The sequence below is a fragment of the Dryobates pubescens genome, chromosome Z, assembly GCF_014839835.1.
Source record: "Dryobates pubescens isolate bDryPub1 chromosome Z, bDryPub1.pri, whole genome shotgun sequence".
Lineage (NCBI taxonomy): Eukaryota > Metazoa > Chordata > Aves > Piciformes > Picidae > Dryobates > Dryobates pubescens.
This window is the reverse complement of record NC_071657.1, coordinates 111764523-111790327: the sequence shown is the minus strand read 5'-3', so window position 1 is coordinate 111790327 and position 25805 is coordinate 111764523. Positions and strand designations below refer to the sequence as shown.

The 25805-nt window shown below is 36.7% G+C and overlaps 1 protein-coding gene across 1 annotated transcript in view; it reads left to right on the top strand.

Moving 5' to 3' along the window:
• SEMA3D (semaphorin 3D) overlaps positions 1–25805 on the top strand; it is a 147334-nt gene that overhangs the window by 75953 nt on the left and 45576 nt on the right. The window contains exons 4-8 of the mRNA XM_009899954.2: positions 7676–7738; positions 9343–9462; positions 13634–13727; positions 17031–17159; positions 23578–23720. Coding sequence (XP_009898256.1) covers positions 7676–7738; positions 9343–9462; positions 13634–13727; positions 17031–17159; positions 23578–23720 — 549 coding nt within the window. The remainder of the gene's footprint in view (positions 1–7675; positions 7739–9342; positions 9463–13633; positions 13728–17030; positions 17160–23577; positions 23721–25805) is intronic.

Here is a 25805-nt window from a genome sequence, read left to right as displayed (position 1 = left end):
AATATTACTGAGTATTTGTGTAGTTTAATGTTCTGTCCCTTAAGATGGTCAGCAGTGGTGCTTCAGGTTAGGGATCTGCAGAGACAGAGGTGATAACTTCATGCTTGCTAGCCACTTCAGGCCTCTTACTGCTGAGTTATTTAACTCTCATTTTGAACCTCTGAAAACCTTTTGGAGTTCATAAAATTGTTTGACAGACTTAAATTTAGGCACCTGTGTAGAGAGGGAGGAAGCTTTCCAACAGTGTTTGCACACACAAAACAACAGACAGGACCAAGACATGAAGAAAACAGTCTGTAACTGGAATGACAGAAAGCCTAGGTGGAAGAGAGCGTCTATGCTATTTCCTTTTGCATTGTTGCAATAAATTATGTTTCCATAAACATCCGTTGTCAATTTTATGTTTTACCCATATGTTTAGGTATAAAGAATTGCCAGTATCCTGCTCTCTGAAAACATTTGCTCATATTGGTATTTGATTTTTTCAAAGGTAGGATTTGTCTTCAGTCTGAAGGGATAAACATATCCGGAGCAATGCCAGTTATTTTTAAAAAGCTGGTGTACAGTTTCCTTTTAGGAGAAACAGACAACAGTCCGAAGTATGGTTATACTGTGGAAAATGAAGTGTAAAAGCGCTGAAGGCTTTCATGATTTAACCCAGTGTAAATGAAATCAGCATCTGGTCCATTTTCTTTAAGCTTTCACATATGCTCACAACGAACATGTGAAAATGAACTTTTCAGAGAAGCCTTAAGTACTTAATGCCTTGGCTGCTTTTTAAATTGCATTGGAGAGTGGGTCACTGTTAAAAGGGAGAGTTATGGCATGTGGAGGTTTTGCTTTATCTCAGACAGATGCAATACAAAAAGACCATTTGATTCTAATAAGAGGTTTCACTCTAACAGCCACCTGCCAAATTTAAGATACCAAAATTCTCTCAATGTGTCATCCACATACACAACTGTTATTTCCCCATTTCTCCCAGCCGATTTTACTCAGTTTGACAGCATCATGAAAATAAAGAATGACGCTGGTACTTTCCTCAGTGTTGTAAACCACTCTGAAATGATCCTCATATTGTCCCTTCTCCCTGAACCATAGCAAATTATAGTTTTCAGGGATTAAATTTTCTGCTATGAACAATTGGAGTTGGAAATTCTGCTCAAATATCTCCCTGGTTGTATATTTCTGATATGGGAATCAGTACATCAGGTGTAGGAATATCTGTTGGAAGAAGAAAGGTATGTGGCATATGTAAAAGAGATTTAAGAATACATTCCTGGCTTTTAGGTGTCTCTAATTATTTCTGAAGGTTAGCTAAACCTTGATAAAATTGTTATAAACAACATTAGGTGAAAATATCTAACTAAAGACACCCTGGTTGGGTTTCTAATACCAGGAGAATTCAGATAAGGAAGATATATTAACCTCCTTTGTTTTCTGATGACTTTAAAATATTGATTTCCAGAGTACAGCAAGTATAGTGGGAGCTAGTTACAAGAAGCACTCAGGGTAACCTTCCTCTTAGGATTTATATGAGAACAATCGGTCCAGTTCCCCAAATTGTGTACTTCTCATACTGCGTATCCACATGCAGCAGATATGAGATATATGAGAGAACTGGTGTACACGCATAGTAGACTAAAATTAGCTCATTTCCCATTAATTAAAATGCACTTTGTTTTCAGTAAAATAATACTAAAAAAAACAACTTTACATTCTTTCCAGTGCTTATTGGGAAATTCAATAAATTTCTAGCACTTGCAATAATTTTCAGTGAAGTGACCTGGGGTCAGCATTCATAAATGATAAATGTCCTAGTTCTCAGGAAGCAATCCACGAACACCCACTCTCATGCTACTGGAGTGTGACATCTATGATACGGCCTTTTGCAGCAGTGTGACAGTCATCTTTTATCACTATTGTGTCTCCTTGATCTTTCTGTTTTTCTTTGCTGCTCATTTTTTCAGCTATGAATTACTAAATATTTCAAAAAGAAATAAGAAGGAAAAAAAAGAATAAAAGGAATAAAAGGGGGGGGGAGACAGACACATAATTGTCATTTTACTGGTGGGAAAATTGAGATGTGACTGTCATGTATTGTAGTGCAATAGCAAAACTCGGATTAGAATGTTTCCTGCTTTACTTTAGTTTTTTTGGATCATGTTGTCCTTCTTTTTATACCCACTTTATGGTCACATTGAGCTAAGTCATGAATCTTTTCTTTTTTTCATGCAAGGGAATAGTTTCTCATGGAAGAGGGTTTCTCAAGGGGGAGTGTGTTGCATATGCCAGCATGACAATGGGTTTACAGCTGAGACTGACTTCATTGTTGGGACTGTCATATGGAGGAATTGCTCATATCAATGATCTTAAGCTTCTGGCTTATAGACTACATGAGTCAGGCAGCTTCAACAAGTCATTTTGATGCCCAGGAAGCTGTAATTTTGTTACAAACTTTCCTTCAAGCATCAGTATAACAAACATGCAGTACAAAGAATAAAACAAGAGAAGAAAGCAGGCTTTCTCTTGCTGTCACGAAGCAGCTGTTTAAAATCAGAGTATTTTGCTCTAAGTACTTCTACCACCTCTTTTTTCCATTGGAATAGGAAGGAAGCCATTCTTTGCTTCAAAAGACTCAAATTCAGTGAATGAGTGTTACGAGACATGCTGATCAGCCAATGTCCTTCATTCCAGATACAGACACATCCTGCTGGTGCTATATATCCCACCAGTAAAACACTTTGGAGTTTCTTGTACCACAGACTGTACTGATAGAGAAGTGCTGAAGCACGTGTGCAGCGTTAAGCACGTGAGAGGCCCAGGGAAAAGTCCAGGGCTGCTGTAAGTCAATGACCTCATTGGGAGACTCAAGTGTTTGCTGCTGGCGTTAAGTGTGTCTATCCTGGGAACATAACTGGAAGGAGTCATACTGGTCAATTGGTCTCACTCCTTGCTATCATGGGCAGCTACCTCATGTAGTAGTTGCTCCTTTCATAACCTGCTCCAAATCTGCTGTAAGGGGTCTTGTGAAATATTTCATGCAACTTCCGCAGCAGCTTTGTTGCTATAGGCCAGAACCTTGTTACTCTGATGTTTCAGATTGATTTTTTTTGTTAAAATCTACAATCTATGTTTATTTATGACTATTTTGTACCCATTTCTTCTTACTGTTTACAATTCTGGTCTTCAGAGGCTTTTGATTCTTTCCGTACAATATTACCAGCCTTCATATAAGCAATGAGCTTCATGAGTATCTTACATGTTCTTTATTATCAGACTACTCTTTTTTTACATATTTTTTTTTTAATGAGCTGAGCTAATAATTTTTTCTTGTGGTAACTTACTAAACACTTAATAGGAGCTCTGATGAAGAGGCACTCTACCACATTTGTGTAGTATCAAATTCAGCTATTTTATTGAAGAAAAGTACATTACCAAGTTATGTTGTCTTTCATACCATACTTCATTTTAATTGAAAACTCCTTTCCTAACTAAAAATTTATCTCAAAGCCTTACAAACAGAGGAAATATAACCACCAGTCCTACAATTTTCTTGGATATGTTGTGTTCCTCCTATTTTGTGCTGTGACAATATATAGCATTTTTCACTTTCTTTCAGTGAACCCCAGTATCATCCCAGATTTAGTAACTGCATTAGAAACGATTATTGGAAAAGCTGTATTTTCATACAAGTTCACTGGTTTAGTTTTGAAGCTTTTCCTCAAATCCATCTTCTAAGGATTATCTTGAAATAAATTCAATAGAAAAATATAGAATGGCTGAAAAAAAATTATGGCATCTGAAATGAAACTCTTAGCAGTGAGTCCAGCTATTTTCTATATATACACACAATGATGTAAATAGCATCCATGTAACAATTTATGTAAGTAATATTTTTTTTTAATTATTATTAGTTTTTCCTTTTCGTTCCATTCTTTATTATGAAAATCCATGTTTGGAGGAAGGAAAAATGTCGCTTTTAGAAATTACTCTGCTCCTGATCTGAAAAATGAGCTTTCTAGGTTTTAACATTTTGTTTTAATCAAAAATTAATTTACAGATACCCTTTAAAGTGATACCTTATCTGTCATACTCTTATGTACTGCTTAATTTCGTACTCCTGGGGGGTTTTCTTTCCCTCTTCTAACAGAGAACTTATTAACTTGTATTTATTAGGAGAGTTTAGTTTCTTTCCTGTGGCTAAATTTAGGAAAATATTTGTAGAATTATTTAAAAGCAATGGAAAGATTTATTTTATATATATTTTTAATTGAGCTTAGGAGATAAAATCAGCAAATCGTGACAGTAGCTAACCTTTGAAATTTTGAGACAGATATTTTGCAAGGCATATAAACTAAGATTAAAAGAAGAAAATAATCCTGTTTAAGTATATAGTTTTTGTATTTAAACTAGTTATGTTCTTCCCTTAAATTTGCTAGCACCACCCAGCTATTCTGAGACTTCTCCAGACATTTTAGATACAAACGTAACTGTGAACTATATTATATATATAATCTGTGCAGTTTGTAACACAAAGTGATTCTGACTTTACATGCAGTAGTGTTGTCACCATTATTATGTATTTTTTGTTTGTTTCTTTTCTTTCTTTCTTTGAGATTTTACTTTTTGAGGAATTTAGCAAAAAGATTTTAAGTTAGATGTTACCACTCAGGACTCAGTATGTGAACAAAATAAATTACAGAAAGAGAGAACAATTTCAAGCATCAAACATTAAATATATATAAAAAGACAATACTGGAACATCTAGTCTTACTTTTTTTTTGCATATTATGAAAATAAGTAATTTGAATAAAATATAATACTAAGACTTAATTTCATCTGCTACAGAAAAGTCAGCATGTAAGTCAACAAACAAAAATTCAGTGAGACAAATTTACATGTGTAAAGTTACTTCTTTGTCAGTGTTTGAAGAAACCAGACCCGTGGTACAGTTACACAGTGTGTCATCTAATAAAAAATTCAGTTTATGCTTTCTTACTCAGCACATTAACTCATTATTTATTATGCAATTTTCTTGGCCTGTTGCAATTTGGACCTGACTACTTCTAGGAACCCCTCATTTGTCTCATTGAAAGCAAATAAATATGGCTTTAATCCACATATATAATTGTTAATTGATTTTAAAGCTGGATCACTTAACTTCACTTTCCATTGTCTAATGTGGCCTAAATGCTGAGGATGTTGAGTAGCCAAAAAGTAAAATATTAATTAAAAAAAAAATATTATTTTTTTGGTAATGATAATTGACTGTAGCCAATTATCATAGAAAAGGGAGTTTGTATATCTCAGCCTTGTATGACAAATGCTATTTCCCATGAAGAAATCTGTAGAGCAATTGAGGGCAGAGTTGAGTGCATTAATATGTGTGGTGATGCCTTCAAGAAGATGTTTTCAAAGGTAGCTGTGCCTCCCAAAACAGGAGTTCTGTTCTCCTGCATAAGGGGCAAACAGAACCAAACATTCTGGTAAACCTGCAGTAGAACATCTTGCCTTCCTGATTAGATACCTAAATTTTGGCCCAAAATCCTTCAAAACACTCTAGCCTTCTCTGCTTCTGATATAGGGATCTTGGGCAGAACTGGACATAAAGTTTATGTCCAAGATAACTGAAGATCAGATTTCAGCTTGAGTCTCCTTGAATATCTTATATTATTCCACATGTTCCTTGTCATCATCTTTTCCTCATCATTAGCTCTTACACATCAGGTGTCCTCCTTAACCCAGTAACATTTATGACAAACCAGTGCTGCAAGAGAGAATCATCCTACTCCTCCCAGGCAGAGACAAGATATGTTCACTGGTGATAGCTTTATCTCTTTCTGATGGCTTTGCAAAGTTCCCAGTACTTTCCTCCATACCTTCTGGCATTTTACACTGCGTAATCCAGACACATCATCATGTCTGATTTGAGATTGTGTTTTTGTACCTGGATGGTGTCATGACATCATTCTGAGAAAATGTTCTGGGAAAGTAAATTTGTTCTCTGGTGCTGAGATGTTATACTGCCTTATCTCTGTCTTCAAGTAAATATTGATGTGAAGGGTTAAGGTTTAAGTAACTAAAATGCATTATCTTTGCTAAGACCTTTTAATCAAAAAGGTAACTGTAAATTCACTTGAGAGGAAATTGATTTCCTTGCAGAAAGCTGATACATCCATTTTCATTGAGAAGAGAAATAAAAAGATAATTTTCAGATTGAGAGGAACACTGACTGTAAATTTTGGACAGTGACAAAACTATTTCATGCAGGACACACTTTTATTTTCTTTACTAGTATGGGACTGAGTGACATCCTGCAAGATGCCAACAGATGTGTGAGAAAAAGGGAACCTGACAGTGGTTAATTCCTCTTGCTTACAGTTGAGCCATGTATCCTTACTTGATAATAGTTCCCCCCCCCCCCCAATGTATGTTATAATAATTCTTTATTCCTATGTATTTCACTATTTCAGATTTTATAAAGTAATTTGAGACTCAACACTACTCTAAAAGCATCTGTGACTACTAGTAATCTGCATGCTGGTTCCTAGGACTTTTCCTAAGCACTATTTGCTCAAAAGTAATGTGATTTGTTGTTATTATTAGTCATGTGAAATGGCTGTACCTTTGTCTTGTCAAAATAAGAAGGTAAGAAGATCCATATTTATCAAGGTGATTCAGGAAGATTTTATATTTAGCCTCAGTTTTGCATTTAATAGAATCAAGCATATGCTGAATAACATACAATATATAGCCTAATAATATACTTAATAATGTCCAATTTTGACTGCTTAATGGAAATCAATGAGGCAGAGTCTGAGCTGTTGTTCACTGATAGTTCTTCACTAACAATTGAAGTTACAGTAACTGATGGTAATTTGTCATCTGGCTCTGTCTACCCCAAAACCTAGCTTATAGAATTCTGAAGTGCAGATGAGAGAAGAAGCAGTAATAATATATGCTACCAGTTATCTAAGGTACATATTTCTCCTCTAAATTTCTGTCTCATTTTCTCAGCAAACCCACTTCTGGCTGATGAGTGACATTTTAAAATGGTAGGTTTTGTTCTACAAACTTGCCTTAAGCTACCTTTAGGTTTTTTTTCAACAAAATTTCTTTTCATTTGAAAATTGGCAGCAAGAGCTACAGATTATTTTTTTTTTTTTATGATGGCTTTGCCAAGTCCACTAAACCAAATTCCTCACAAATCCAATTTTCCTTGTTTTACAGTTAGTTTCAAGATGGTTTGGCTCATCATATCTTTGAGAAATGCCCACACAATTCATAATGGTGACAGGTGTGCTAACCAGATCAACTAAGTACATTTTAAAAGTACATATAGCCAATGAGAAAATGAACAAAGAACATGATGTTTGATTTAAAGCCTCTTCACTTTGTTAATAGAACCCTGTATTCAAAGTCATAGATTCACAGAGTGGTTTGGGTTGGAAGGGACACCAAAGATCATCTAATTCCAACACTCCTGGCATTAGCAGGGAAACCTTCCACAAGACCAGATTGTTCAGTTCCTCATGCTCATATCAGTTTGCAGGCAAATTCCTTCAGTATCCATCAACGCGTTTTAACTGTTCATTCAAGGAAATAGTTAAATTACAGCCACAGGACAAGTTCTAATATTCATAATCTTTGTCTTATTTTAACTATGTTACAGATTTACTGGCCTGCAACAAAAGAAAAGGTAGAATTATGCAAATTAGCTGGGAAAGATGCCCATGTAAGTATGGTGTATATGCTTTTATTATTACTGAGAATATTATATATCTAAATTTGCACAAAATGGGTTAGTAAGCTGTTGTTACACTCTTTTCCTGAACTAATGAACTGATTTTCATTCATTAAAAAATAAATAAATGTTGTGCTTATATTTTTTTCTTTGAATGCTAGTACTTTAGGAAAAAATATTCAATATTGCAAATAGCAATCATGCTAAACCATCCTTGTATGTAATAAATGCAGCAGAGGCATAAATAGACTTTCCTTGAAATGTATCCTAGCTTAGTTCCCTAAAATCCATTCTTTCCCATCCAACAACAGCTTCTTTTTTTTTTTTTTGAGAATATCCTGAATGTAACTTCATTATAATTCATTAACGAAACAGAGTAGCAGAGCAGAGTACAAATTAACTTAATTTGCAGACAGCTGCAGTTAAGGTTAAAACAGAATCTCAGACTTATTAGCTTTTCCCTGGAACCACAAATTTCTTTAGGAAGCCTCTTTAGGAAGTGCATTTAAGGTGCATTCATTTTGCAATAAAACTTCCATATCTCTCTTGCGTAGCGCAAATTACATCATGTGTCTAGAGCCCACTATAAATGTAAACATTTCCCTGCTGTATAATAAAACTTCCTTTTCTCTCCACAAATTGTCTTTCTGTCCAGCGTGTCTATTACTAAGGTGGGCTCCAACTCAAAACACTCTCTCAGCTACTCTGCCTGAGGAATTTCAGCTTTTTATCCTAACTTATTGCTACCCTTATCTTTATAGCAGACAAAAACTAAACAACACGTGTGCTGGGCACTGGAAAAATTCCGGTATGGGTCTATATGGAGGAATTTTTGCAGATCATAAATATTTCCTTTGTACTTCCTACATTGGTCTCTGCAGACTACCTCTCACTTAAGTGTAGGATAGTAGCTTGTACGTATGAATAGCTCTTGTGTATTTCCTCCTAAGTACCTTCTTGTATGTATATGCATTTGTTTAATTTTGGGGAAGACTGCAGCAAGCTTTTCCTGCCTTTCCATGTAGCACCCTAGCAGCATGCAGCAGTAGCAGTGCTACTTAGCAGCAAGGACAAAGCCCAGCTAGAGCCAAGACTGACCTAAGCAACCCCTAGGATTCAGAAATGCCCAAACAAAAGTGATCAGTAGAATGCAGTTGGTGCAAAGGAAGTTCACTCATACACAAACCATATCGCTGGAAGCATACTGAAGCCCTTCAGAACATCACAGTGGTTTCTAGCATGGGAGCTTTTGGTGATAAAGCTTGCATAGAACTTTGAACTGGGATCTCTAGTCTCTGACCAGCTGTTGACAGGGTTTGTTTTCTAAAACACAGGCTGAGCAGATCTCTTCCAAACTTGTCTTTAACCACATAGCTTGTCGTGGCTGTAAGCTTTATAGCAGAAATAGGATTCCAAGTCTTATTGATGAACTGTCTAGTGGATAGGCACTGAAAAACTGTCACAACTTTGAACTATTTAGTAAACAGTGACTTTTAAAGTAGTTTTGCGCTTAAATATGCCAATCTAATACAATTTACAGTGTGAAAGAGCAGAATAAACCTGAAAATGAACCTTTCTCTTGCTTTTCCTAATAGACAGAATGCGCTAATTTTATCAGAGTTCTTCAGTCCTACAACCGAACCCATGTTTACATCTGTGGCACAGGAGCGTTTCACCCTCTCTGTGGATATATTGAACTTGGAACTCACAAAGAGGTAATTTAATTTCTTCACTACTCTGACATGTCAAGAAATAACCTTCATCTTGTTTAGTATTTGTCATAGATTGGAAAATACTGTGGGAGTGTATAAAAAATGGTCTGACAGCAGCTTGCATAAATAGCAGGGTAAATGGATTTTGCAGGTCAGACGGCGACACATACTCTCACAGCTGATATGTGCCTATCACTTTCAAACAAAGCACTTTCCTCAGTAGGGCTTAATACACAAAGTTCTTCAGAATGACACTTTCATATGATTAAATAAGTGAAGAGAACATTTAACCCAGATTTCTTTCTTTCTAGTAAGTCATTTCCACACATACTTTCTGCTTACATACACAGGCACTCATGCAGAGTTCAAGATGACACTCCTAGTTCTATCTTTTAATGTACACATACCCTTGGTCCCCAGAGATGATTTCCTATTCCTTCTGCATGATAGTAATGCACAGTTTGTAAATGTTCTCTGAGCCTGAAACCAAACTTGGCATCTCAGGGTTTTGCAGATGGTTTGCAGCCTTGTTGCTAGACACCAGCTATCCTCCATCACTACTGGCATATTCCTGGACTGAAGTTAGCAGCTGACTGGTTTTCATTTGCTGGTGACAAAGAAATCTCTATCCTAAGTGGTAAATGTTTGAGACCTAACCCCCACAACAGAAGAATTTTGGTGTTGTGTCAAGCAGCCACTTAGTACACAAGTCTCTTTTTAACTCCTATATGTATAACACCTTGGTTGTATTTATAACACTAACTCTGTTCTCAGACAGTGTCAAGAACCTGTCTGGCTGCTTGCCTGCAATGCAGGCTTCCTATGCAGTCACAAAAATAGCTTTCTCTTTTCTTTGGGTCTAAGTTAAATCTAGAATATAAGAAGTGAGGTTTAATAATGTTATTAAAGGTTATAACCTGAAATATATAGACATGGGAGTCACTCTGACATACAGAATCAAAGGAAGTTACTCACAGAAAAAGAAAAGAAAAAAGAAATTATTAATGGTTACACAAACTGAGACTCATAATCGTATTCCATGTACTCTGTGGGTTGGTTGACCAGTCCAGAGGAGCTGCCATTGTTACAGCAACTGGAGTTGCCTGAAATCTGTGCCTTGGTTTCTTTCCTTAACAAGATATTAATATTCCTGTTATTATTTTATATCTGCTGCATAATTAGGCTTGAAATGAAATAATTATGTAAACTTCTCTACTTCACCACTTTAAATATTCCAGTTGAAGGAATGGAAATTTTAGAACCCTTGTGTCAGGCTGATTCTTTAGCTTGAATGATCAAATACACAGCTGCATTGAAAAGAACAGTTCTCATCAGAGTACAAGTATGGTTCTGCTTTACCTCTAGGTCATTAGCAAGATGCCTTATTCACTCTACCATTGCACCTTTAACTACTTCATTTGTGAAGGTGGTTTTCATCAGACATTATAAAATTATGGTTTTGTTCTGATTGTTCAGTCTGGCAGCCAGTCTAGACAAGGGGTCTGTCTCGATTAGACATGACCAATTACCTTATGAGAGGAAATGGAAGAAGAATCCTGGTATTGTATTTTCTAATCCCCTCACTGTCTCCCAGTCCTGCCTCTCCTGCATTCCTCCTGGTTGCTCAGCTGCAGTGGTAGGTTGGATACTGTTCAGCACTACTCGTGCCTCTTCTGATGGTGCATCTTTTAACATCTTTTCTACAGCTTCCTACTAAATTAACAGCTTTGAATGGCATCAGCTATATTTTTGTTTTCTTTCTTGGATCTCCAGACACCTTATAGCCATTGTCCTTGTGCTGCCTCTACAGATAAATGTGACATGACAGCAGTGTGCTCTGAGCAAATCTATTGACATGTCTTTGACAGACAGCTGAAAATCTTATTGTAGGAACTGAAGTCATGAGTTCTATGTGTAAATGTAGAACACTTTTACTGCAGATCCATTCTTTCAGTCTTTTTGTCCCACCCTCCATCCCCTCCTTTTTTTTTTTTTTTTTTTTTTTTTGTGTGTGTGTTTGTTTTTTAATCTCTGGGTTATAAGAATGGGTAACAAATGTTTGGTAATTAGCAGCCTCTACAGGAAGTTGTGGAATGCTTGGGAGAGACAGAGCCTGAGATAGCCTCATGGAGGCTGTGAAACCAGGCAGCACTCTGCTGACCTTTGAAAGCTCCTGGTGGATCTGCCCACTGGTCTGCTGGCCAGTGCTGTGAAAAGAGAGAGGAAAACAGTGTGGATCAGGTGACTCAAAACCACAGCAGACACAGCTTTTGAAGCAGCACAAATCCCCAATGGGATCACACAATTAAAGGGGATTAAAGTCCTAGTCTTGCTACTGCTGAAGTTACTGCCAAAACTTCTCTTGGCCAGTGAAGAAGAAGCTTAGCCTGGTTGGTGCTGTGAGCCACAGCTCTCCGAGGGATGCTCTTTTCTTTGAAAGCTTTGTCCGAAGTGAAAGCTGGAGGTTAATTCTATGTGAATGCCTTGTAGTGTCCATTAGTTTGTCTGGGTGAAGTCTGAAATATTTGATGTTGATCTATAAAGCCCTCAGTCCCTCGAGTACTGCTGGTCTTGCAGCCAGCCTCCTTTCATGTGATACCACAAGGGCCCTCTGAGTAGCTCAGGATTGCATATCTCAGGAGAAAGGAGAATGGGACACTAACACAGCATTGTTAGCAAAAACCCCCAAACAAAGAAACACAACAAAGAAACAACAGAAAAAACCCCACCCCAAACCTCCACAAACCTTGGTGTTCCACAGGTTTGGGAAGATAACAAGGGTTGTTGCATGATGAATAAATTATGCTTTGTATCAACTAGGATTGCTGGAGGAAATGGAGTTTATATTCACAGATTGGAATTGATTTTTCTTTTCTCTTAAGGTGCTTAATTCTTCAATAGTCTGGGCTTTTGTCTTCTGAGCCTGGTGAGTTTAGGAGACTCCTCAGTTAAATAGAAAGTTTTTGTCATTTACAATCTGATGCACCTTAAGGCTGGATTGAATTAATGTGTTGTGAAGTCTGATCCTATGTGGCCATCTTTGGACATACTTAGCTGTTGTTTGCACTCTTCAATCCTCTTGCAAGGCAGATGTATTAAAACAAATAATTAAAGTCCCTTCACCCTTTTAAAAGTAATTGTTTAAATCATAGAGATGGTTTGATTTTTTAAAAAACTATCTTCAACGTCTTTACAATGGACAGTAAGTCTACAAAGGTTTCATTCCTCAACACTGGTGGTATTTTAAAAATCACTGTAGGGAAGAAAGCTCAGTAACAGTAGTTCTGTAGTCCTTTCTCTAACAGCAGCAGAATTCTGAAAATCAAGTCTGTGTACCTGAAAAGATTTCACTTTAATCCTCTGAGCAATCAGTTTGCCTTCAGAAGGGCTCACTGTGATTACGTGTGATTTTAAGAAAGCAATGAAAGGAACAAGTAAAAAAGTATGGGATTTTTTGTTTTGCTTTGCTTTTCAGTTAAAAACTCTAATAAAACTTAAATGCTTGAAATGATTGCATTGCTGATTTCTCACTGAAAACATCAGGAAAAAAAATTAAATAACTTGTTTCCTTTATCTTCCTCTATGCCCTTGCTCTGTGACCCAGGAATTAATCACGCTATTTGGGAACTACAAGGATCTATTCTGATATCTCTTGTATCATTAGCCTTGTTAAAAACAACAAGAGAGAGCATATGCTGCTTTCATTTAAAAGGGACTGAACTCTGTCTTCTGCAAACATTATTCAGCCGTCCCTGGAGATATTTAAGAATCAGCCAGAATCCCTACTTGGTCTCCTGTTGCAACACAGTCTGTCAGCACTTTCCCAAAGAGAACCCAATGCCTTTTAAGTACAATACCTCTTTTAATTTGATTAGAAATGAACAATGCTTCCTTTTTCTTTTTTTTTTTTTTTGGTCTGAAAATAATTTTCTATTTTAGATTTGTTTGTCACTATAGAGTGAACAAGGTATGTTAAAAGGATGAGTTAAAAAAAAACCACAACAAACAGCACAACAGATATTTAACAGAGACACAGACTGTAAACATCAATGCTGAAATACAGCTGTGTGATCTAAGACACCTTCACTTTGTATGTTAACAGAACAGTTTGGCTAAGTGAGGTTTTCTCATTTAGTGCAGCCATGCCACTTAATGAATATGTTTTTATTCCCAGGAAATGGTATTCCGGCTGGACACTCAGAACTTGGAGTCTGGCAGGTTGAAATGTCCTTTTGATCCTCAGCAGCCCTTTGCTTCAGTGATGGCAGGTGAGAAACCATCAGAGCCAGGTGCTCCTCTCAGATGCGCAATGCCTTCATAACACAAATTCTGGGGCCAGACGCTCACCAGATGTTATCATTGCAGCTCCTCTGCCTCAGTTGTGTTTCCAACACTGATTTGCACTCTTGGGGTTGAGGAAGCCGTCACTCTGCAAACACCAAAGAGCTGGAAATACAGCAACACAATCAGATATGTTTGAGCGGCTGCAAAGCCTAAGCCAGCTGAGCAGGAAAACAGTTTCATCCTTACCCGGTCATTTCTCCTTTAAGAAGGCAACAAAAACCCCCACATGGTCAGACAATGTTTGAAGCACTTCTGGGCCTCTTTCTGCAATTATCAATGTGTTCTGCCCTTTGAAGTCTGCTGACATCCACTATTTCCATGAATACATTTTTGAGGTTTCTATTTACTCCAGTAGCCACTTCTGAAGCTGGAAGCCTAGGAACAAGATAGTGCAATCTGCCTACTGTGTGCATCACAGAGCTGTGTGGTCTGACATTTGGTGCTGAGGAATGTCAGCTTGACCTCTGGATTTCAAATCACTATAAGAGCTACTTTTGTCAGGGTTTGGTTCATAGCTTTGTACAGTTTCCATTTAACTTGTTCGTCAAGCATATGAATGCAAGATAAGTGTGAAGCACCATGACGTTTTCATTTGCAGCCAAAGAGCAGTGGTGACAATGCTTTGAAGTATCGGTCACTCTGTGTTATAAAAAGAATATGACTAATGTTCTGTCTTTATTCTGTGATAATAAGATAGATGATTTGTGATTCTGACCCAACAGATGGGGCAGGACTTCCTTTATTAAAAACAATAGATTAAAGCCAGCACTTATTCTTCTTAGGGACCCTTAATACTGTTTAATGACCATGAAGTCTATTTTTAAGATGGGATTTTAGGAACTTTTTTTTTAATTTATTTTTTTAATGCAGGAGAACTTCATGATTTATTTTGGAGTTGGCTAATTTCTGTAGCACCCTAGTGCTCTGAGTGCTCTATTACATCTTATGAAGTTAAGAAGCTGCTGTGTTTTAGCTAGCTAAACCATGAACTTCTGTACAGTTTTCAAGGTAGTCAAAATTAATGATCAGGATATTCTAGTATGTCTTCTCTGACTGAGCCTTATTTCAAGTGCTTTACAAGAATGTGCAAGGAGCACGTGAAGAGTTATTAGACATGATCAGAGAATGAATTCTTGGCCTATCTTTTGATGATTATTATCAAAAGTTGACAAGATACTGCAGTGATGCCATTCTGCCTCTGCCGCTGATGAGAGAAGTGCCTAATTATGTTTATCTGATAAGTGGAAATAAAGTTTATTTGCATCCTTCAGAAAACACTCTGAAAGCAGTTATACATAACAGCTAAATTCCATTTCATTATCATTTCATTAATGTATTTAGGTTAATACAGCTGTAATTTTAATTCTTTGTAGAAATGTATAATCTCTCTTCTAGACAAAATTTCACTTCAAGTCTGAAAAATCACCTGCTCATCATCCATCCTCTATTAAAATTGCTGCTCACCAAATCTATTCTAGACCTAACTGAAACTTGGAATGAGAGATACCAAAAGACGAAAGAAGTGCTGAAAATGCCTTGTCAGCAGACCCTAAGCAAGGATGAAGAATTTCTGTTAGCCCTGCAGAATTATCGATCACTGAGTGCCTGTCAGTTAGCAAATACCAATTACCCTGCCCATTCCTCATTATGACAAATACCTTTCAGAATCCACTATTGTCTCTTTACAAAGGCGACATGCTGTCTGAAAGATGTGCTTTCCAATACTGTCAGGGAAATAATACATAACTAACAATAATAATGAGGTAAAAAGAAGGCTGATAGATTTTTTATTTTTTTTTTCTGTTTGGTTGTTTTTTGTTGGGTATTTTTTTGGCAAGTAAAGTACTTGTGGATGGCAGACTGTGATTTTTGTGTGTGGTGTTTTGTGGTTTTTTTCCCCTTGATCTCTCTCTTTTTTTATTTTTCCTTTTTTTTTTTTTTAAAGTACATTTACATCTTTTGCAAATGAAAACAGAAATGTCTGTGGTGAGTGGTATTTATTCTGCTTTCATTCTCAACAAAGGACTTCTCTCTAAAAGATCTTGTGAAATGTTTACACCCAGAGTATCAAAAAACCTGGAGAAGGAACTCCTGGAATGGGATTCTTATGTATCATACAGTTTTTTATATGATTGTTGTTTATGAACACAAACCTTTTTTTTTTTTTTCTTTTTACATTCTTGCAAGCCACTAAGAAAAACTGAAAACAACAACAACAAGACAAAACAAACAAAAAAATCCAAACATAACTGCACTTCTTTTGCAGACAAGAAATAAAATTGTAAAATTCACTCTATGGAAAAAAAAAAAAAGGAAAAAAGAAAAAAGTCACAGTGATACTGTTTCTTTTGTTCTTTATAGAAAAGTACTGAGACCTGAAGGAAAGCAGGTAATATGCAATTCTTAAGGTTTTGCATTGCTCAAAATGCTGGCAGAACACTAGATATTAAGTCAAATTGCAGCAAGTGTATTGTAATGTATTATAGATAGATTTTTTTTTTGAGACAAATTCTGGCTGCCTTCTCCAAGCAAGATATCTCATTTATTTTACTGGACCACTTGCTATGTTATAATTATCATCATTTGGGTCTGTAGCCATATTCTTATCAGTGACGTGTTACACAGTTGAGAGCAATTCCCTAGTGACTAAATTCCTCTTCATGAATGAAGTGTTGGATGGAGATCCCTATACCAGGAAGGGGCCAAGCTACAAAGTTCCTGTAGTGAAGATTCAATCATATTTACTTGCTCAAGCCTAGGAGTACCATAGCCATCAGAGCCATGGCAAACCTGGGACACAAAATCTAGCTTGAATGGATAGGTGGTCATCTTTTTGCCACAGCCCCTAGGTCCATGGTCAGCACATACAGAGCAGGAAGCACAGATCAGTTATAACTTTAAAAGGTCAGCACTTTAAAAGCCCAGCATGCTTTAAAGCCATGCAATTTACTTTTTTGAGTGCCTGACACACCCAAAAATTAGACCTGAGATCCTTTACTTCTTGGGCACAGAAGTACAAATTTTACCTTCATTTTAATACAGGTAACTTCACATAACCCCAAATCCTATTAAAATATAGCCCAATAATACTTAAAAGCATTAAATTAGTTCATAGACCAATTAAACACAAGCATTGTTTGCCCACTAAAACAAAAACAGTTTTAGTTTTGTTTACCCCATAACTGTAGAATATTTTTTAATTTTTTTTTTTTTTTTTTCATTTGCAGATGAGTTTCTTTATGCTGGAACAGCTTCTGATTTCCTTGGCAAAGACACTGCTCTAACACGTTCTCTGGGCCCTTCTCACGACCACCATTACATCAGAACTGACATTTCTGAACATTACTGGCTTACTGGTAAGATCCTAAACATATGCTGTTGTCATTTGCATTGTCCCTGACTTTCTGAAGTTAATAGCCCCTTTCTTATATAAATATATGTCCAGTAACTATAAATATAGATATTGTATAATGGTATCTTTGGATTACGTAGGCTTTTTTAAAAAAGCTCTGTGGAACAAAAATGCACTTGAGAAGAGTCACAGAGGTGAAAATGTTAATTAAGGAAAGCTAGGTCTGTGAGACCTAATCATTCTTTCTGTCTGATCTGCACATCTGTATACAGTCCTGTAATTGGTATAATATCATGACACAAGTGCTTCTGTTTCTAGTCTTGTTGGAATATATTTTTTCTACCTTTCTTTTCCAATCATTTCTTAAAAGCTGTTGAAATGACAGACTAGAAATTCCATGTTTTTACGTAGGAGGTCTTTGGGGTTTTGTTGTTGTTTGGTTTTTTCTTTTCTTTTTCTTTTTTTCCCTCTTCCAGGAGGAAAAATACCCTTTGTTGTTCTGAGGATCATTTAAAAACCACTAAGGGCACCCTAAAATAGCTTCCCAAGCAAAATATTGCTTTTTCTTGACTGTTAAAAAACATTCTGAGCTAGTAAACCCTCAAAAAACCTGGCTGCATTTACACCCAGCCAGTCTCAAACCACACACAGAGAAACATGGAAAACTTCGCTCACAAGCTAACCTTCTCAATTAAAGCATCCCCCTCTTTTAGCCATCAACTGTCTTTAAAGATGTGGCAACATTGGCTCTGATTCAGGATGCCTGTGTAACTATTATGGGTGTATTGTAAAGCCAGGGCCTGCTAACCACAGGGTTAAGTTGTCTTCCCAGCAGAAAACTTCAAAATGGGATAATTTTGCCTCTTAACTCTTTGAGACCTCAACAAGAGGAAATATTCTTTTGTTTTATTGTTTTGTTGTTTGGTTTTTTTCCACTACCCTTTCTCTTCCTTCTGCTGAGCTGCTGCCTTAAATTTCTGCCTAGATGGAATTCCATTACCATAGGATTTCTGATGTGATATGAGAAGGAAAATCAGGAACTTAAAGTCACTTACCTTTCCAAACAGAATCATAGAATCATAAGCATTTTAGTTGGAAAAAAACCCCCTAAGATCATTGAGTCCAACCATCAACCTAACACTGCTACATGCCTACATGTTTTTGAACAGCTCCAGGAATGGTGACTCTACCACCTTCCCATGCAGCCTCTTCCAATGCCTGACCCCTCTCTCAATAAAGTAATTTTTCATTATGTTCAACCCAAACCTTTCCTGGCACATCTTGAGGCTGTTTCCTCTCATTCAATCACTTGATACTAGGGAGAAGAAACCAACACTTGCCTCACTACAACCTCCTTTCAGGTAGGACAGACTGAAAAATCTTACATCTGACTCTGATGATCTATCTCATGTCCATCTCTTAGGAAGGAATGTGGTTAAAACTTTTCTCACTTCTGCAGATCCCTTGAGCAATGGAGACCAGAAATGAACTGTCAATAACATGGGCCAGAAGGCAGTTAGAGAACTGTAACTAACTGTAACTACCAGTTTTATCACTGGTAGCCTGCTGATGTTCAGTGTGGAAGGATGGATGGAGTAGATGTTTTCCTAAGGGATGATATAATATCCTAAAAAGAAAGATTTACTGCACTTTGGTCCTCAGGAAGATCTGCTTTTTTCATTAATATAGATCTACCTTTGTGAGCATTACAGGTTTCAGTCCCCAGCCCAAAAAACTTAAAATCCAATCCCAAACATTTCTTTATGCTATCAATATTTATTCTTGGCCAGTCTGAGGAAAGGGAACAGTACAAGAACATAGTGTAAAATAAAGACAGAGAACTGTATGTTATAGTTTGGAGGGTAAGTGGGGGGTGTCTGCCTTTCTTCTTTCTTTTAGATTGATTAATATTGTATTCTGTTTTCACTTGAAATGTCTTTATTTGCTAAAGTCTTCTAAGGAGAATAATACATTAACATGTCTGGGGCTGAAAAACAGCCTTAGTGTACTATACTGCAAGGTGAAAATTACCCCACACTGTATAAACACTGAAGACCCCATATACTCTCCAGATTTACCTTGTTTCCAGCCATATAAAAACTTACAGCCACATTCTGTCTAAGATTTCACATACACAATTAATGTAGTGTTATACTAAGAGGCATATATATAAACTGGGTGCTTTTAGTATTTTGAAACAGTCCTTTTAAGGTTGGAGAAAAATTTGAGTGCAACTCTAAATGATGGGATCACTTCTGCAATAAGCTGTAAGATAGCCAATATGTTTCTCGTTTATTGTGTAACACTACCAATTACACACATTTGTGTTTTCAGCCAATATTGGTATAAAGAAAGTATTTACTTGATTTCAAGTTTAAAACTCCCATCTCATCTAAATCCCTGTACCCTAAATCTACCATACATTTACTGAGCATGTGTTAGACCTCCAGGAAAAGCTCTACATACTTAAATAATTCTATGATTAGAAATAAATTATTTCCAGGCATGACTCATGTTTTAGTTAGGATAAGCATAAAATGTATAAATTGTTTTTTTTCCAGGGGACTGAGGAAGTTTTGCTATAATACATCTTAATATTTTTAACTCTCGGTCTTCTGTTTGTGGAAACAGTATTATCCTTTCCTGAGGGAAGGGAGGGAAAAGCAAAGCGTAACAAAAAAAAATGCGTAGGATACCTTCCAGTTACTTGCAGGACATCTCTATCTTGACTAATTAAGACATGTCTTAATCTCAATGACTGAATAGCAGCTCCACAAAGGAGAAAGGGAGGAAGGCAGCTAATCTTTCCCATGACTCATGCTCACACAGTCTCACGCTCCTACATGTGGTGGCACTGAATACAGAGGAGATACTACCTCTGCTCAGACTTCAGTCCTCCTTTTGCAGAGTTGAGGAATCAGATACTTCAACAATCACTGACTGGAGCTGCCTCATCCTTGATCATGGCCAGGGGTGAGGCATATTGGGCTGGTGGTCCTGCAAGATGACAAGGTCACCCACTGGAACTGAGTCTGCCCTGCTCCAGCTAGAGAAGAGGAGAGCATCCCATGATGAGATACCCAAGCCCTGTACCCATGCCTGATACAGGCATGCACTAAGTAGCTGCACCTTCCTAATCATAGAATTGATAAGGTTGGAAAAGACCTCAAAGATCATCAAGTCCAACCTGTCACCCAAGACCTCATGACTACTAAACCATGGCACCAAGTGCCACATCCAATACCCTCTTGAACACCTCCAGGGATGGTGACTCCACCACCTCCCTGGGCTGCACATTCCAATGGTTAACAACTCTCTCTGTGAAGAACTTTCTCCTCACCTCGAGCCTAAACTTCCCCTGGTGTAGTTTGAGGCTGTGTCCTCTTGTTCTGGTGCTTCCTCCTTGTCTCTTCCTCCTTTATAGGAAGCTAAATCCGTAACTGGAATAAGTGCTTCCCTGAACTACGTGTTGGTTTGTTTTCTTTTTAACTGCTTTTCACTGCAATTTCCCAGGGCAAAGACTTACAGGCAATGACTTCTTTATGTTCTGCAAACTTTGGATGGAATTCAGCTCACTTAGCTCTAAAAGGCAAAAGTTAACATCCTGTCTGAGCTCAGTTGTTTCACTTGTCTCTGTAATTTACAGAGAGGTGACACTTCCAGTGGGTGACTCACTCAGCCTATTGTAGGAATCTGTCTTAAAATAAAATTATTCATTGTCACTTTCTTCCTTGTAACCCTCCATGAGCGAGGACATGGATAAGTATAGGTTAGCAGCTTGACTTTTAGATAGCTCAAGGTAAATGAGATGAGCACTGTCCTTTGCATTTTTTTCCTGGCACATGTTTCTGGAAGCACAACTAAAAAGAATTCTGCCTCCCACTTATTTTTTAAGTCACTTTCTCACTTCTTCATGTTCTGGGATTAGCTTTATTTGCTGCCCTATTTGTCTGAGCCTAATGAGTCTTACATCTCTTTAGTTTTTACTAAGACATGCACAATTGCACTGTGTAAAATTTCTGCCAGCAAGTAAACAGCAGCATTAGCATTTATCTGTGTGAGAGCTAGCAGGTAAACAACAGCAAACATGACCATTCCAGCAAACTCAGCAGTGGAGGATTGGGTTTGATGGGTCTTCCCACTAGGTCACAAGAGTATGTTTTAAAAAGCATGAGTCACACCTGAATTTATTTTACCATCTATTGTCCAAGCCTGTGATGCCTGTAATCCCTTCTGTAGTTACATGCAATTTAGCCATAAAATTAATATGTGGGAAAGCCTTCTATTGAAGCTATTAGTCGGGGGACAACTGTGTATGTAGGAAAGCGGACAGTGGTTTAAAATCATCATCATATAATTTATTTCCCATGGAAAGAATCTAAAAACCTATTTCAAAGTTGGTTTAAATACCCTTTTGTGTGTGTGTTGTATGGATGGATTACAAAAGATGAGGAAAAGATCTGACTTGCAGAATATAATGTGATTTTCAGATTCTGATCTTTTTCATTAAATTCTTTTCAGTTTCTTTGTTCATATCTTTCACAGTGTATTTTTGTTTGGAATTAACTTTCAACTTCATTTTTTTCAATTTTGATTTAAAATCAAATTGGAATTAGTATTGAGACATTTGTTTTCATGTTTGACTTGACAAGTAAAGCAATGGAATTTTGTTAAAAAAAACAAACAACACACCCAAACCCCCATATATTCAACATTTTGTTCTGCTAATGTGGATTTAAAAACAGAAATCTATGTGAAATTCAAAAGCATGCTATAGAAATATTTCACAGGTTTTCCTATTAAATAGCTATTTAGCTAACCACATATTTAAGAAACCATACTGGAAATGGTATTTATGTATTTATTCACGCTTTGAGATCTAATCTTCAAAGTAGTTATACAACCCCTAGAGGGTAATTGAATATTTTCTTTAAGCTCACTTGGAAATCCTGGCTTAAATGTATAGATTTTGATGCCTGCATAATTTAATTTTTTCTGATGATGCCATTGGCTAGTGTCAGAAAGGTCTAAAATGGAAGCAGCACTGTGACTATTTTGACCCATAAATTTACTTTTCTGTCATGGAAGTGCCCATTCAGCACTTAAACACATCTATCCCATTTTGTTTTAAACCTTTCACTGAGGACTTTTGAATCAAGTACCCTCTTTTTGTACTATGTGTACTGTAGAGTTCATGGTGAAAAATCCTGAAGTCAAATAACCATCATTATAAAAAGGACAAAGACTGAAAGACACGGTAAAAGTGTGCTTTCTTGCTCTATCATATATCACAGTCCTGCTTTCTGCTGGAGCCTGCCTGCTTACGGCAGACAATGACTGTGTCCTTTATAGCTGAAAGAATGTATTTTAGATTCAAGGTTCTCTTTGCACTGTATTCATGCAGCCACTTCTGTTTAAAGAAAAGCATCACTGATCCATGTGCCCTCAAAAGAGCTTCATTTATTATAGAACATTGGGGAATGTCTTAAAAATCACTTCCATGAGTATCTGGTTAATTTGTGCAAGACAACGTTAACTCCATTGCTGCAGTCAGGGACCCCTGGAATTAGTTTAATTTCTGATTTTAATGCAAATTTGAAAAGTAATAAATCCAGATCAAACCCAAAAATCCACAACTGGTGAGCAGGTGGAGCAGGACTGGAGGTCATAGATGCAACTGAGGAAGACAATGAAGGACACAGATTACATTCTTAGCCCGATAGTCATACCTGTTAGATGGAGGCAGAGACAGGCAAGCATGTTCTGGAAGATACCAAAAATTTTTAATCCCATGGATCAATAAAACTTGTTTCATTACATTACACTTCCATCTCCAGCAAACATTATTATATTTCTGTACTCATAACTGCTGTAACATGTAATTAAATTAAAGCCTACCATGTGACTTCAGAAAATCTACTAAGCTTGGTATTGGTGGCAAGAGAAGTAGGGCAGGAAATATTTTGTACTGAGACTTAGCCTGTTTTCAAATAAAGAATGGTAGCTAATGCTATGTATTTATGCAAGTGATATACACACACACACACACATATGTGTGTGTATATATATATGTTTGTGTGTATATATATGTGTGTGTGTGCATACATATGCGTGTATATATATGTGTTTATGTATACGTGTGTATATATGTGTGTGTGTGTATATATGTGTGTGTGTATATATATATGTGTGCATATATATATATACACACACACAAAAAAAAACCCCACAACACCAAGAGTAAATAATTCAGAACCTTTAGTGCTTTTTTGCTCAGTAAGAAACTTGTCGCTACACGTCTATATAATGACATTTTCATGTCAATGGAAGATGAAATGTAAACAAAGGTATTGAAGTAGAAAGTCAGGAGCAAGTATTAAGACTTCAAAATGTAATTATTTTTTTTTTTTGTGAACTTCTAGGTGCAAAATTCATTGGAACTTTTCCCATCCCGGACACCTATAACCCAGATGATGACAAAATCTACTTCTTTTTCCGGGAAATGTCACAAGATAGTGGCACATCTGACAAGACAATCCTTTCCCGAGTTGGGAGAGTTTGTAAGGTGGGGATTCTATATATTTTAGTTTTATTTAAAGACAAAAAAAAAAAATTGTTTCCATGAGAAATCAGATCCCCTTTGGATCAGAAGGAAATTATGTTATCCAATGAGACATTGGAGTAATTTTTCTGAACCGAAATTACTAATTTCATCTGAAATTGACTTGTGTGAAAAAGAGTCTTAATTGTGGCAGTTTGCTTGTTTTTAAAAACCTGAAATGCTTATACATTATAATCCTGTGCCTAAATAATAGAGTATCAGCCTTCAGATATGCAACAGTGACATGCTTTGTTTCATAAGCTTTCAGTGAGGATTGATTTGTTGAAGTGCACACAATGGCAAGGTATTTGGCTTTTTTTTTTTTTTTTTTTTTTTAAACAGAAAATGCCCACTGAATGAAGGAATATACAAACCCATCCCTTCAGCTTAGCTCAGTGCATCATTCCTGGGCATTAATGAGAGCTGGGATCAGTCATTTGTTTTTGCACATTCCTGATAATCTGTTGGGCTGAGGGTTGCTAAAATTTTATATTGTTTCTGAGCTACCCCCGCATCTGCCTGTACATTTCCTCCCATGGGAAAAAGAGCAGTCCTTGACCTGTTGTCCAAGAGGAACCTGTCCCTAATTCTGCTCTAAATGATTATTTTAATCTCTTTCTCTTTCATTATGCTAGATTTTGCCCCTTATAAAACATTTCTGCCCCTATGGCACTTGTAGCACAGACTTGGATTTTTATGAGCTGCACTCTTTTAAGGAAGCATCTCTACCAAGCACATAATTCTCTTCAAATAATAGTGAGAAGATAAACCAGTTCCTGTATATGAAGAAAGCAGTCAGTGCAGAGTTTGATGTGTAGCAGTCCTTGGTTTTCTTACAGTCTTTTCACCACTACAACAGAAGAATCTGTTGATTTCTGTCAGGTATAGTCTTTCTCTCCCTTGACCCATAATAATGTAGGAACAGAAGCAGTCAGTTGTAAGTGTTCCTATCCTGTCCTTATGTCTCTAATAAATCTAGGCACCAAGGAATCACTGGTAAAGATCAGGAAAATGGGACTTTAAAGTTGGCTTCATATTAGTAAATATAACGTTTCTTTTGCAATGAGCTAGATATGAGCAACAGCACACAAGTAAGTAAATTTCAGAAGCTCTCTTTTAGTTGCGTTTCTGATCAATCTGACTCTGCTGGTAGTGACAATTATCTTCTCAAGAAGCTTGAAAATCAGTAAACAAGTAAACGAGAAGTTTGTGATTTGCAGTAAGATGTGTCAGAGAAGTGCACCCGTTCAGCTAATGGGCACACACTGAAAAACAAAGTGGACGTGTGTATAATGTGTAAATCCACAGCTGCTCTGAAATCCAGCAAAGTACTGACTCCAATCAAGATGTCAGTGACTGCAGCCAATTCACACTTCTGTCCTTAATGTGAAATTCTAAGAAAATAAACAAAAAAAAGTAATTCATAAATCAGTTCTCTAGTAGGGTTTTATCCAGATGACGGGATAGATTATCCTTAGTTGGTTATTTCACAGCAGTGTGATTAATGGTAAAATGGAAATGCAAACATATATGATTTGCTGCTGGATGTGGCATTTGCTGATTATGAGAAAGCACTTAATGCATTAGGAGAAATTGGTAGGCAGCATTTTCAAGTCAAGGCACATGAGATATTATAGCAAACTAAGATATATTAGCTAGAGATCTCCAGTATCCTTTACCTAGAGAAAAAGAGATAAGATATCATAATAAAAGCAAACTTATTGCAAGGAAATCCTAAAGACTATGTGTAATCATACATCAAGTGAGACTGAATTTGTGGAGTAATCATGTTAAGGGGAAAAAATGTTTTTCATTTAATTTTTAATAGTCAAAGCAAAACAATGGAAACTGGTAAGTAAGCATTATCTTCTCTATTTACTGAGCAGTTCTCAATGATGCAGAATTCTATTGGAAATTCTGACTCCAGACGTTTTGTTGGTTTAGTTTGGTTTTGGTGAGGCTTTTTGATTGTTTTGTTTTCCTTTGGCTTATCTGGAAACAAACAAAAAAGCAAATTATTATACTAAAATGGAATTATGGGTACTTAAC